Here is a 15,396-nt window from a genome sequence, read left to right as displayed (position 1 = left end):
TGTAGATGTCTGTATCAACACACACCAACCTAAGGCTCAAGGAACATTTTGGGTATGGGGGAGCTGCAGGATGAGGAAGAAAGATGTGTGAAATCATGTCCTTTAGACACGACACGACAATTGTTCACTTGAACTCACAGCAGTTGTGTTACCTGCACAAGACCAAACAAGTTAAAAATTCCAGCATGGAGTGAGTAGAAAGGGGTTCTTGAGACCCTACCCTAAAGCCGATGACTGCTGGAAGACGGAGAGTCACTTGGAGGAAGGAGCACTAGGTTTTTCCATATCCCAGTGAATAACCCCATACCCATGTACACATGAGCAGCAGTAATTGGATTCAGTGAATGGATAGATAGGAGGGAGGGAGGGAGAGAGAAAGAGATAGAGAAACAGACATAGAGATGGATGGATGGATGGATGGATATTTTTAAAAGAAATAAACCAGAATATAAAAACAAAAGATAGCTAGATATATTCAGAGCACAAAATATAAAAAGGTATACATAGTTTTAAAACTCATATTATTTAATAATTCATGCTGTACATAATTCACAGCACATTGCCAAACATACCAGACAACAGTCTTTAAAAGCCCAGCATGTTCTAAAAGCAGGGGGAAATCTCCCTAATAATATAAAAAAATGTAAATTATAAGCTTAAAGTACTAATAAACACCAATAACAATACCTGGGGAAGGCTAAGAGGTTTGTTAAACACTCTGTTAAAAATAGAGCTACAAAATGTCCAGAAATAGCAAAATAGGTAAGTAATTTTAACACTGGGATGCCATATACATATTTAATATAGACTAATTGTAGTGGAAGTTTTGGTTTCTTTAAAAACTCAATTGTGTTATGTAAATGTTTTTGTTTTAATCCCAGATGTGGGATATGGGTCTTATTTAGATTGTCCACAGCAACAAACTATTTGCCTCATGTGGGCTCCAAGAGGAGGCTCTTTGATAGCTGCAGATAGTTTAATTCTGAAGATGCTGGAGGGGGAATAAATGTCAAGAGTCCAGAGAGAGAAAATGGAGCTCCTAGAAAGAAGGCTGCTGCTACTGTTGTCAATGCAGTTTAATGAGAAGTTGGAGATATCCTAAAACAAAGATTAGATTTGCTCCAAGGAACTCAGTGACCCTAACCAGCAGGAGACCTACATTCCTTCACCCACTAACCTTCTCTCTCTCCTACCTGGTGTTGGGGTATTGGAAGGAACTGGGGTGGAGAAGGAAGATGGAGGTATAAGAATCCCAATAAAATAGTTTTTAGACACGCAACTTCAACTAATAATAGCTTAACAGACTGAAGAACTACATTAAATAAATACCAAACTTTCATATAAAACATTTACAGAATATTTTCATATATATTGCCTCATAGCATAGGGAAAATTTTTAGCCCTGTGCTCACCAGAATCACCTAAAATAGTTAAATACAAATTTCTGGACCCTTTTTCTCACCTAGTGAATTAACGAACCTCCAATTGGGTTACACACTAGAAATAGTTCCAACATCAAAACTAATTACAGTGACTAAGAATGAACATGAATTAATCTACAATGATTGAAGTTACTGTTTTCCCTGCTCCTAGTTAATTTATATAACCTAGTCATAAAATTTTATTTATCAAACTTTTATACTTATTATTAGAAATTATTTAGAATGTCAATGATTGGAAATTCATCAGCTAGTGGAGAAGTTTCCTTAGAAATCACTTCACAGTTCAGAAAGGTATAATAAATGATATGATATTCTAATTTTTTATAATTTTTATATAAATTAAAAGTATAAAGATAGCTCTCTCTGTCGCTTCCTCACCTTCTTGGCTTCTTTCCCTCTCTTTGAACCCCCTGGGGCACCCCTTACCCCTTCTTTCTCTCCCTTCCTCCATTCTACAATAAATCTCTTTATACCCCTCAAAAAAGCATAAAGATAACATTATAAGGACCTTTTCCCTCTTAACACAAATAATCTCACTCAAAATATTTATTCTCTAAATGACAAAATAGAAAGTTTTTCTTCAAAAAAAAAAAACTGATTATAGTGTTAAGACAATTTGTATATGTAAGAATATAAAATGTCTGGCTGGAGAGATGGCTCAGCAATTAAGAGCACTGGCTGTTCTTCCAGAGAACCCTATGTCCAATTCCCAGCACTCACATAACAGCTCACAACTATCTGTAACTCCAGTTCCAGGGGATCAGACACTCTCACACCAACGCACATTAAGTTTAAAAAAAATGATAGTAGTTAAGTCTTGTTTTAAAAATGCAAAATGTAACTTTTAAAAAAGCCTTCAGTTTTCAATACACCAGTTCAAATTTTAATAAAGAATACTTTAGTAATATATTCAAGAAACTAAGAGACCTCAGCCTAAAGTTTAAATTTTACATTTAAAATTTGTTCTACTTTTTTTAAGTATGCAAATTATTCACTTGCACAACATAAAAGTTTAAGGCACAAGTGAATACAGTAATCTTAAAACACTTCTTTTCTATCTTGGGTGACCTGTTGTCAATACCATAAGAAAGACCACACACTGTAGGATGTTTTCTAGGCCTATCTCAGGTTTTAAACTGTCCATTTCAAGAAATGGTTCCTACTCATTGACCCATTCAGTCAAAAGGCTCAAATATCCTGCCTGCATTACCACCCTCCATAGTACCTCCCAACCAACCCGTGGCTTCCTTTCCAGTTGCTCTGACTCTAGCTTAGTCCTCAGGAAGATGAATAACCTCTCCAATCACGTGGCTCCACCTTGACGCCCTTTTCTAATCTTCCAGTGACAACCTATCAAGATGATTTTCATCACTGCCATTATTTTAAAATTCTTCAATAAACAGTTTGTTTTTAATTATCTACCCCTCTAATTTTATACTATGGTTTCTTAGCATGTAACCAAACTAACCATCCTTTTCCTCTTATCAACCACTAGGGTCCCTTCTCCAGGCTGAAAAGAGGCAGTCTAGGCACAGTATGTACTACTGGCCTCTAAATCCCACCACAACTTATTTACTAAGTACAAGCCAGATTTGGGGATACAAAAGTCAACAAAACAAGATTAGGAACTTATAGTGGAGGCAGTCGACTATAACATAGTCTGATAACTTCATAAGGTAGTTAACTGAATGCTTCTTAACAGGCATCATGTTAGATTTTTTTTCTCACTTTGAGGGAAAAGAAAACTATGTTACTTCACTTGGACAACATTAAGTTAAGCATTCATTAGACTTGAAATGTGAATCCAGGTCAGACTTTGTAACCTAAGATCTTAGTCATCATAGCTCTGTTTCTGTTACAGCATTATCTTCAATTTCCCAGAGCCAAACACATATATAGAAAGATACAAAATATATATGTATTAAACGAATGAACTTGTAGTGTCAAAGTCCCAAACAAACCTAACAACAACATAACAGTAATGAACATCAACGCAGTTCAGATATAATGACTACACTGGTTTTCTTTAACTAATAGTATGTCACATCAAATCCAAAAGAGTTACAGTAATTCCAGTTAAAGAAACCTAAGACAGGGTAGGCTTCTGGGGGGAAATGGGGGTGACTCTAGCTCAGACTCTTAGTATTAGGGGTTATGGAGACTGAAGGGAACACCCTCTAACTAGACAGGACTCCTAGTGGAGGGAGGAGAACATCAACCCATCCACAAAACCTTTGACCTAAAATTTACCCTGCCTGTAAGATGTGCAGACATAAAGACAGAACAGAGATCAATGGAATTTTCAACCAATCAATGTCTGGCCCAACCTTAGACCCACCCCTCAAAGAAAGAGCCAACCCCTGACACTATGCTCACAGCCAGGAGCCTAGCATAGCTGTCCTCTGAAAGGCTCCACCCAGGAGCAGATGGAAACAGATTCTGAGACTCAGCGAAACACTGGGTAAAGCATAGGAAGTATTGTAGGAACGTGAGGGGAAGGATAAAAGAACCTGGAGGTAACAGGAGCTCCACTAGAAGACTTAACAGAGCCAACTAACCAGGGCCCAGAAGGGCTTGCTGAGACTGAAGCACAACCAAGGACCATGCATCAAATGAACCTAGGCCCCCTACACAGATGTAGCTGATGAACAGCTCAGGCTTCATGTGGGTTTCTAGTAAGGGGATCAGGGACTATCTCTGACATGGACTCTGTTACCTGCTTTTTGATCACTTCGCCCTAGAGGGGCTGCCTAGCCAGGACACAGGGGAATGAGCTGTGTCATCATGGGACTTGGTGTGGTTTGGGGGGGGGGGTCTTTTCTGAGTAGGGAAGGGAGAATGGGGGAACGGAGTGAGTGTGGGACCAGGAGAAGAGGAGAGGGCTACGAACAGATGTAAAGTGAATTAATTAGTTAATTTAAAGAAACAAAAATTCCATTTCAAGAATTTATTTATTTATTTATGGTGTTAGATATAGTAAAGAATTAGTTTAAAGAATCTGACCTCTATAGGTGCCAGACATTCACATGGTGCACATACATACAGGCAGCCAAGACAACCATGCATACAAAGTAATTTTTTAAATTAATTTTAAATATCTCAGAAGTATCTCAAATGTTTATTATTCCTATCAATTAGGAAAACACAAATCAAAACAATTTTTGAGATTTCATCTTATCACCGTTAGAAAGACAAAGTACAACAACAAGAAAAATCAAATGCTGGAGAGCATGTGTGGAAAAGGAAAGCCTCATTCACTATCTGCAAATTGGTTCAGCCACTCTTGAAACTAGTGTGAAGGAACCCTTAAAAAGCTAAAAGTAGGTGGCTGGAGAGACGGCTCAGAGTTTAAGAGCACTGTCTGTTCTACAAAAGGTCCTGAGTTCAATTCCCAGCAACTACATGGTGGGTAACAACCATCTATAATAAGATCTGGTGCCCTCCTCTGGTGTGCAGGCACACATGTGCACAGAATATTGTACAAATAATAAATAAATCTTTAAAAAAAAAAAAAAAAGCTGGGCACAGTGGCACACACTTGTAATCTCAGCACTCAGGGAGTTCGAGATCTACCTGGTCTACAGAGCAAGTTCTAGGACAGCCAAAGCTGTTTCACAGAGAAACTCGTCTCAACCCTGCCCCCCAAAAAAGCTAAATATAAGTCTACAATATAACCTAGCTATATCACCCTCCAGCATACGCCCAAAGGACTCGAAATCCTACTCCAGATACTTGTCAAAGGCAACTTCTTTGCACTCTCTATCCATAATAGCTAGGATATGGAAACAACCTCTCAACTGACAAATAAAAACATGGTACATATATATCTGTAAAGAAAAATTGTATCATGAAATTTGTAGGTAAATGTATAGAATCAGAAGCCATCATATTGAGATATTGAGTGAGGTAACCCAGACAGAGGTTCTTTCTCATCTGCAATTCCTAGCTCCAAGTCTTTGGATATGAGTATACAACCCAGACTAACTGCAGAAACCAAAGACTTAAAAGGGAGAAGGGGAGGGTTCTGCAGGGTACAAGTTAGTTCAAAGGGGAAACAGGGCTTTAATTAGGGAGGGGAAAGGAAAACATAAAAGCTATCTGGAAAAGTCCTAACAAATCATATTACCTATCTACCTAAAATAAAACATACCTATGTAAAAATATACATACATTGTTTAGGTGAATTTTTTCCATCCGTACTCACAATGCTCCTCTCAAAGCCCTGAACTATCTAAAAACAAACACACAAGCAAACAAACACACCACACATGATAAGCCCCCTTTAAGTTGTTGTTAGGCTTGTCGAAGAAACTTCCAAAACACTATTGCCGCTGCCCTCTGAGGCATCCCCAGAATGGAAGACATCAGTCACTTTAGACACAGGACCTAGAGAACTTGAGCTGCAACTGACATGAAAGCTTCCTTCATAAGAAATAGCTTTCATGGTACCAGATGATGTCATTTCAGATTCCAAAGGAGACGAGCAACCAACAGTCCTACTCAGTTATGCCAATTATGAACCACAACAAACACAAGCATGGGTATAACCCTAAGGGTGCATCAGTGGCAAGCACACCTTGGTGGTAACCAATGGCTCTCTAATTGGACTTAAGACCCTTTTATCAAGAGGGAAACTATGCCTAGTACTAGAAACCTAGCCAATCCAGGACTAGTAAAGTCATGGATCTTGGAGAAGAACCTACAACTGTCACCTTAGAAAACCAGAAAAGGTCCTAACTACATTCTAAATATTTACCCTTATACCTACATTAAGTGTAGTTCTCATCTCTCAAAGTAACTTTGCTTTGCAATAAAGATCATTACAGAAAACTATGAATCAATCAAAATGCAAAGGACAAGAAACTGTGATGCCCAGACCCAACTGATACACCTACAACACAATTCCTGAGCCTAAGGCTCAGGGACCATTTTGAAAAAGGGAGTGAAGTTTCTTAAGAGTTGGAAGAAGAGGAAAGTTTGCAGTAAAGCTGCATCTACTAGAAATGTCAGAGGCTACACCCATGAAGTCTTATCAACATGCCTGTTGTAACAAGACCAGAACAAACAACACCAATGGACATGCTAACATGCAAGAGGGGATTCACAGGCCCTCAACTCTAGTAAGAAACTATAGGCAACGGGGGAATGCTGAGAGCAGGAAAAATGATCTTCTTCCCCAAGGAAGAGAATCCCAATAGGTTATGCAATACTAAGCTATCAGCCTGAGATCACATATGTAAAGATAACATTAGAGATGGAGCCGGTTGCATTCATATATTTAGAAGTGTGTGTACATATTTTTATACACACACACACACACAAAGAAAAAGAAGCAATGAATCTGAGCGAGAACAATGGCAGGGACGGAGGTATAGGAAGGGTGGAGAGAGAAAATGATGTAACTGTTTTATAATTTCAAAAAATATTTAAGGTGAATAAAAATAACAATGAAAGTATTGTTGAGAAGAAGTGCAAGAGAGCTATTCACTCTGAACTACTTCTACCACAAGGACAGGGCACTTGTCTCCTTAGGAAGCCACATCTAAGGCACCAACTTAAAAGCAGACTGGGCTATAACCAGATAATGAACCTGTTGGCATTTGGATCTTGACCTTCCCAGCCTCCAAAACTGTCAGAATTGAGTTTCAATTCTTCATAATTGAGTCACTTTTACATATACTGTTATCACAGCACAGACTAAAGCACCATATAATGGATTTACGCAGCAGTACAAAATAAGAATGATCTTCACACACTGATAATCTAAGATAAACTAACTGGGGGAAGTAAGGCAAGAGAAAGCTTATGTTGTAGGGCAAGAAGTATATATGATTTTAATTCTGTATTTTTGAAAAAAAAATCCTTCAAACTAACATATAAGAAACTGGTAACATAAGTGGCATGAAGTGTACGAAATTGAGCAACTTTAAAGATAAGAGGAAGCCAGGAATGGTGGCAAATGCCTTTAATCCTAGTACTTGGGAAGCAGAGGCAGGCAGATCTCTTTGAGTTTGAGGTCAGCCTGGTCTACAAAGCGGAGTCCAGCATAGCCAAGGCTACACAGAGAAACCCCTGTGTCAAAAGAAGGAGGAGGAGGAGGAGGAGGAGGAGGAGGAGGAAGAGGAAGAGGAAGAAGAGAAGAAGAAGAAGAAGAAGAAGAAGAAGAAGAAGAAGAAGAAGAAGAAGAAGAAGAAATAAAGATAGGAAGATGAGCTTGGTATGGTGGTGCTCACCTTTAATCTGGTGGGGGGGGGGAGGGTGTCGGGGTCAGGGGTAGGTGGATCTCTCTGAGAATACTAGGCCATCCTGGTCTGCATAATGAGTTCCAGGTCTTCCTGGGCACCACAGTGAGGCACTCCCACAAAAAAAAAAAAAAAAAAAAAAAAAAAAAAAAAAAAAAAAAAAAAAAAAAAAAAAAAGAGGAGGGACACAAAGCAATTGCAGAAGCAAAAATACAAACATAATAATATATGCAATGCTATGGAGCCAGGGGTATCTTAGATTTCATAGTGCATAAGACTTTTGTAAGCAATATTTGTTAAATCAATGAAAAGGGCTTATAAAATATCAAATTGCTACTCCAAGACTATTCTATAAGATCAGACACTGTGAAAAAAAATATATTTATATTGCCAAAAAGTTAATAGGATTTCCAGAGGCCCATCCCAAGCCTATTTATCAAACTCTAGAAAGCTACTAGAATTGTGTTTCTTTAAATGTACTAAGCTTCTGTGTATTTGAAATGTCATTTAAAAAAAAAAAAAGGAGCTGGAGAGAGAGCTTAGTCAGTAAAGGACTTGTCGTGCAAGTAGGAGTGCCTCAGTCTGAATCCCCAGTATCCAAGCATAAGCCATAAAACCCATGCATCTGTAACCCCAGTGGTGGAGACAACAAGATGCCTGGGACTTGCTAGCAAGACAGTCTAATCAGTAAGTGAGCTCCAGGTTCAGTGAAAGACTCAGCCTCAAAATGAACTAATTAAGGCAAATATGCTGGGGAGAGAGTCAGTAGATAAGAGCACTTGCTATGTAAGCAAGAGGACCTAAGTTCAAAACTCCAACACTCACACAGACACAAAAGCTAGATATGGATGCACATGCCTCTAACCCCAGCACTGAGAGGAAGAGACAAGTGAATGCCCAGTGAGCATCAGTTCAGTGAGAGACCCTGTCTCAATGTAATAAAGACAGTGACAAATGAAGATACCTAATATCCTCCTTTGGTCTTTTCATGCACCAGCACCCACAGTCACATGCATAGCCACAAGTACAAAAGCAAGTACCAAACCGAAAAGGTGGAGACCATACAGGAAGGCATTCCCCACTGATCGATCTCTGACTGCCATACTTGAATGGATGGATGGACACACACAGATGACCACTCACACACATACACACATACACAAAAACAGGAGGAATGAAAAGCCTCAAAAACTACCCAGAAAAACTATTTCAAATGAGTCTCATATGTGTGTGTCTGTGTGCACATACACATAAGCGTATGTATAAAACATGCATATTTAATGAGTGTCATATATACATATGTACACTACATATATAACATGCACACTCAATAAATATGTATCTCAATGAAACTTTAAAACTCTTATCAACGACTATCAGAAATGAGATCACTGGTTCCCTGGAACAACAAGGTTGAGGTGCAGTGTTGTGAAAAGGCACAAGGAAATGCTAACAAATGAGAAGGCTACAAGACTCATTTGTGCTTACATATCAAGGTTCCTTGAAGTACTTAAAACCGGTAAAAGTTATAGTATAAAAGCTATACCTTAATAACCGAATCCAAAATAAGAAAATGCAACAAGAACTTAATAGCCTTTATTTTAAGTCTTCTTTTCTCATACCAAGACCACTAATCCCCATGACAACATCTAAAATCCTTACTTCTGACACAGACCATTTTTTTTTAAACCACAATACACAGAACGGAATCTACACATTTCTGTCTTAAAGCTCGGTATAATGTACTAACAAATTTCAACTTTTAATAAAAATTTGAAGATAGCTTTTTAAGTCAGAATATGAAATTGGGCTTTCTGCTGGCAATTCAGTCACGCAACCCTACTCTACTGGCCTGTCCCAGCCATACAGTCTATGATGAACACATACATCATCAAATTATATGTCCAATTCCAACCCACTCTACAACTATCTTCATTCCAACTGGTCATAAAAGCCCCTGATTAACTCTTCTTTTACTTCTTCCTTAACACTTTTGTTGTTAAAGTGTTTAAACTGTCCTAAGGTTGGCTTGGAATTCTACCTGGTCTAAGAATGGTTCAAATATCCCAATAGATTATGTCCTTAGGAACAATGTACAAATTCCACATAATGGATTTTCTATCTAACTTCTGAAATAACTGATACCATGACTTTTCATGTGGCTACGTACAAATTACCTCTAAACCAAAACCAGTACCTATAAATTGCTAGATTAGGAAAACATGCATCAACTTTCGATAAACACACAGAAATTTTGTTTTCAATTATGTAAGCCTGATATGTGGTATTTTTCATAAGTTATAAGGAGGACCAGGCTCCGTTCACATTGCCCTACCACTGAATGACACACTGCTATTATGTAAACTACCAACGTAGCTTCCACATTTCTTTTACAGCACCATTCAATCCCTAGCTCCTATAGTCACAGTCAGCTGTATGTAATGAAAGATGGTTTCCTGGCTCCACTCCCCCATCATCCTCTACTCTTTCTCTTGCTGCTTGGAGGAAAAAAAAAAGGAATCCAGGAAGAGATTGTTTATGTCCATCCTTCAGTCTATCAGGATGCTACAAGTTGTGCTCCTGCTGTACACAGAAAATCTGGAGTACATTTAAATATGTAAAAAATAAAAAGGGGAGGGAAGAAATGCTTGTCCCTTTAGATTATTTGTTCCTCTGGATTCTCAGAGGCAATCAGAAAGAAAAATTTCCTTTTCATCAAAATTAATAACTCTTAAAGTTGAACTATTTAGCCATAAACTTGCCAAGATGTAAGTAATGATTTTGTTAACTTAGCAAACATCTGGTCATCGCAGGTTCTATCCCTTCAACTGAAAGAAATCAGATATGCAACAGTGTACTCTAAAAAGTAACTTAGCAAAAAGCAATGTGTAAGAAGGAAAAAAAAAAAAAAACCTCAATTGCTTACTTCATACTACATAAAAAGTACGAAAGGGAACTCTGGAGTGGAAAATATGAATGAGATGGTCTGTTCTTTTTCCAGCATGTGGGGGAGGAAAGGAAATGAAAAGGCTTAAGTGAAAAACAGAATACTGAAATTATTTTCAAAATTTAATTTCCTTAAACTTCTCTAGTCCCTGTCTACCCACCCACCCCCGCCCCCCTTTCCAGGCACCATTCCCATCCTTTACACCTCCTCCGGGGGGCGCCCTTCCCAGACCTTCTCTTTCCCCTTTTTCCTAAAAAATTAAACCCAAACCAAGCTCGGGATCTGTCTTGAGACTCGCCCGCCTTCAGAGCTGAGCCGGGAGAAGGGGAAACGGGCAGCAGCACGTTTGTTGGGAATTGCTGCAGCCGCTGCCTCCATCCCAGCCCCAGCCCCAGCTCACTGCATCTTCTTCCTCCCTCCCCGCAGCCGCCCTCCGTGGGCCGGCCCACGGAGAACCGGCGCCGAACTCGCTCACACACATCCCCACCCTGGTCGCCCAGCCCTCACACCCACGATGGGGGTGGCGTAGTGGGGGGAGACAACGTCTGCCCAGGCTGCTCCGGGGTATGGGGGGGGGGGGGGGTGGGGAGAGACCGCAGCAGGCAAGGCCGCGGGGCCGGGGACCGGGAGGAGACGCAGGAAAGGCTGGCCCGGGAGGCGGGCGATGGCTATGGCTGGGCTGGGACTGGGCGGCTCCGGTGGCTCGGGCCTCAGAGGCCGCGGTTCGCCCGCCCGCTCGCCTTCCCGCCCGCTCCCCCCGGCCTCCTGCCCGCCAAGGAGCAGGAAACGCCGCCGCCTCCGCTCCGCTCCGCTCACGCTCAATTCAAACTGTCACCGCGGCCGCCTCCCTTCCCCTCCCCCCCCCCCCCCCGGCCGCAGCGCCCCGGGCCCGCCGCCCCTCCGCTCGCCCCTTTAGCCCCAGGGCGTCCCCCCCCCTCCCCTGCCCCCCCCACCGCTCGGCCGGAGGCCACCGAGTGTCCGCGCGTCCCGAGCCCGGGGCCGGGGGTCGCCGGCGACCGGGGCCTGAGGCTCACCCATGGTGCTGCAGTTGACGCTCCTCTCCTCAGCAGCAGCGGATCTCGCACTGACCGACATCCCCTCCCCCCTCCGCGACCAGCCCCGGCGCGGCGCAGCCGGCGGATTCTCCAAAGCCACCTACGCCGATTCCGCGGCGTAGCCGCCCGGCGTCGCTGCCCCACTTACGCACACACGGCAGCAGGCGGACTGCCCTACTTGGTTCTCGCCCGCCCTGAGGCTTCCGGGCCGAGCCGAGCGGCTGAGCTCTCGCGAGATTACCCACCTCCGCGGCCTGCCGCCCTGCTTCGCTCGGAGCGTGTCTTCGCTGGCGAGGCCGCCGATTTGCTGTGCCCTCCTCAACCGCCATGTTTACATTGGCCGCGTCTGGGCACTTCCGTTGTCGTGGACAGTAGGGTCTTTTGTATGTTTTTTTTTTTTTTCTCAACACTACCTCTACGGTTAAGTACGCTACTCTTGTCACTGAAAATCCTGGGGGCCTCTTGAGTGGGAGCAGCGGCTGGGGCGCGAGGGCGGGGTCTTGCCCGGACTAAAGATGGCCGCCGCCAGTGCCGCCCCGCGCAATTGCACGTCAGGTATTGGAGCAGCGGGAGCCGCGGGGTTGGCCTCGGCGGCTCCTTACGGAATTGGCGTAAGGCTGGGAGGAGCTGCTTAAAGAGCCAGCCATTGGAAAATTGCCCTCAGGGTGGGGGGCCCCTGCATAGGCCGTTCGCATAAGGACCTGACGTCTTTGTGAAAGAGAAGAAACAGGCAGGTGTCTGTTCTCCTACCCGTCCCACTTCCTCGCCCCCCCGTGACTTTCTGGGTGGAAAGTGATAGATTAGGCCCCGCTTGCTCCAACGTTTTCCTTGTCATTTCTGGTAGTCTGGCGCAGTCCAGATGGCGACTGTTGCAGTTTCTTCTGCAAACCCTATACCATCACACTCCTCCTGGTGACTCACCTTGGTCCCCGCTCACACTCTGGTTGAGGAAATGAATGGACACGTGCGAAAGTCAGTAACAGTTGAGGGTACTGAAAGGAAGGAGGTAGGCGTCATTGTAGACTGTCGTTGGAGCCTTCCCTCACATGTTTCCTAGTGAGAGTATTCTCAAATTGCTATTAACAACCCGCTTTTCGTCCTTTTCTTGAAACGGATGGCCCCCTTTGCTCTAAAATGCATGTACATGTTAAGGGATTTTGTAACCAAAGTTACTGTGAGCACTAAAAGAAATGTTCATAGCAGCATAGTTGAATCAATGTAACAATATCTTCTAATGGAATCCATAAGTTAACATTGTTACAAAAAAAAAGTCGGTATGCAGACTGCTATATGAACTACAGCTATCAGCAGATATGATGCACTCGGTGAACTACAGTTATCAGCAGAAATATGGATAAGAATATTGAGAGGGAAGTAAGTTGCAGAAATTATCTAGTACAAATAATGGCTTCTGTGAGATGCTTTTAAATGAGAAGCTGTGAAATCAAAGTGCAAAAGTCCCATAAATGATACATATAAAGTTTAAAGTAATGGATACTTTTACAGAGGAATAGAAGGGCAGGAACCAGGAGGCGTTCCATTGTGTCTATTTTTATTTTTCTATCCAAGTATTCTGAAGAGAATGTACCAGCCCAGTGTTAAGGTATATTAAGTTTAGGTATAGGGCACATGGGTGTTCAATTGTAACTCTTTTCTGTGTGCTTGAAATATTTCTAAATAGCTTTTTTAAGGAAGGAATTTTTATTTAAGAATATCAGTTATATTGTATCTTGATTTAAGCTGTTCCTATGTCTACATTTTTACATTTTAAGTCTATTCCAGCTTAACTGCCAACCAACCTTTGGTAAAGTTTTTAAGTAAGCATTTAACTTTAGGAAACCTCATTAAATTTCTGTCTTGAAAAAGGCAATGTAGACTGGTGATGGTGGTTCATACCTTTTATCCTAGCACTCGGTGGGCACATAGATGTCTTGAGTTCAAAACCAGCCTAGTCTACAGAATGAGTTCCAGGACAGCCAGGCCTCTACAGAGAAACCCTGTCTCAGAAAACCAAAATCAGAAAAGAAAAAAAAAAAAAAAAGAAAGAAAGAAAAAGGCCATGTAGAGAATAAACAAGGTCTACAAAGTTAAACTGCTCGGGTTCAAATCCCAGCTCGAAGTATTAGGCATGCAGCCAAGGATAACTTTCTTAACTTTCTGTGATCAAGTTTCTTCCTCTACAAGTGTCAGAGTTCAATAGACTAATGCATATCTTGTGCATTGTAGAAGCTTACTGACATTTCTTACATATAGTTAATTTATGTGTCATGTCCTAAAAATGGATTAATTCTCAATATGAATAACGTGAAAGGTACACCTGTGCTGTCATATAAAGTCCACCCCAAATAGTAACTGAAGTGTTTTACATTGAAAATACATGGAAGATTAGAAGAAATGAGATCATACCATGTGGAGCTTTCTCAGAAAGAAATTCAGTAGCCAATGCTATTATATACTGTGTAGCTGTTGAAAATTATATGTAGCAGAAATAGAAAGTGAGAATTGTGCTCATTTGTTGATCTCTCTATTGTGCTATGTACAGTATTACATTTGTTAACAAAATAAAGCCTAGACCTTAACCTAATTCAGAGAGAGGTTTAAAAAAAGAAAGTTGATATAAAATCCTGGCTTTTAGCCAGGTGTAGTGGCACACACCTTTAAATCAGCACTTGGAAGGCAGAGGCAGGTCCGAGCACTGTGAATTCGAGGCCAGCCTGGTCTACAAAGCAAGTGCACGGCAGCTAGGACTGTTAAACAGAGAAACCCTGTCTCAAAAAAAAAAAAAAAAAAAAAAAAAAAAGCCCTGAGTTTATCATATAGGTTGTTTCCTATATATATTTACAATGTAGACATCTCGTAGACTTGCCAACTTCATCAAGCAATGCGGTTTTCCCTAGTCAGCTCTTCTTTCCCCTTTCAACACTAGCTTCTTCGGAATGTCTGCATTATTTTCAAGCCATCCCTTTCACCTATTTTCAGAAAAAAAGAAAAGAATTGTGAACCCGTGGATTGTTTCCTCACTCACAAGCCTGCCAGCACACACATCTGAGCTGGCACCATGGGTTAAGATGTTCCCCCTCCCCACCCCGTCTGAAGCACATAGTTCTGCCTTCTCAGGAACTTCTCTCAATGGATTTTTTATTCTAGTCAATAGCTTCAGGATTTTACCCGTGTCTACCTAATTCTTCATAAAGTCTTCAGCATTCAGTGTTTCAATAGGGTGGACCTTGTTTTCCTTTTTCAAATCAACCTCTCTGCAGCATTAGACACTAGTAACCCTGGTTTCCTGAACTCACTCACATCCTGTGGTTTGTAAAACCACTCTTCCCTGTTTTTCCTCCTAGATCTCCAGCTTTTCTTTTTCTTTCTTTCTTTTCTTTCTTTCTTTTTTTTTTTTTTTAAATCTTACCTTTTAGGATCATCTTCTGCCTATCACTTAAATATCATTGCACCTAGAAGCTGTTCAAACTAATTTGCTCCTATTCTCACTTTAGTGTATATCTGTGTGTGTGTGTGTGTGTGTGTGTGTGTGTGTGCATATTGTGTAAGTACCAGTGTTTTATCTACATATATGTCTGTGTACCATGTGTGTGCATGGTACCCCAGGAGGCTAGAAGAGGGCGACAGACCCTCTTAGACTAGAGTTACAGATGGTCATGAGCTGCCCTGTGGGTGCTGAGAATGGAAACCAGGACCTCTGGAAAAGCAGC

The 15,396-nt window shown here is 41.5% G+C and overlaps 1 protein-coding gene across 1 annotated transcript in view; it reads right to left on the bottom strand.

Moving 5' to 3' along the window:
* Positions 1-11,836, bottom strand: part of Septin7 (septin 7) — a 67,090-nt gene extending 55,254 nt beyond the window's left edge. The window contains exon 1 of the mRNA XM_051156094.1: positions 11,660-11,836. Within this exon, the coding sequence (XP_051012051.1) occupies positions 11,660-11,726 (67 nt within the window). The 5' untranslated portion in view covers positions 11,727-11,836. The remainder of the gene's footprint in view (positions 1-11,659) is intronic.
* Positions 11,837-15,396: the final 3,560 nt, after the last annotated feature.

Source organism: Acomys russatus, chromosome 14 (assembly GCF_903995435.1).
Source record: "Acomys russatus chromosome 14, mAcoRus1.1, whole genome shotgun sequence".
In the NCBI taxonomy this organism is placed as follows: Eukaryota; Metazoa; Chordata; class Mammalia; order Rodentia; family Muridae; genus Acomys; species Acomys russatus.
Note: the sequence above shows the minus strand (reverse complement) of the source record. Positions and strands in the feature narration are given on the sequence as shown.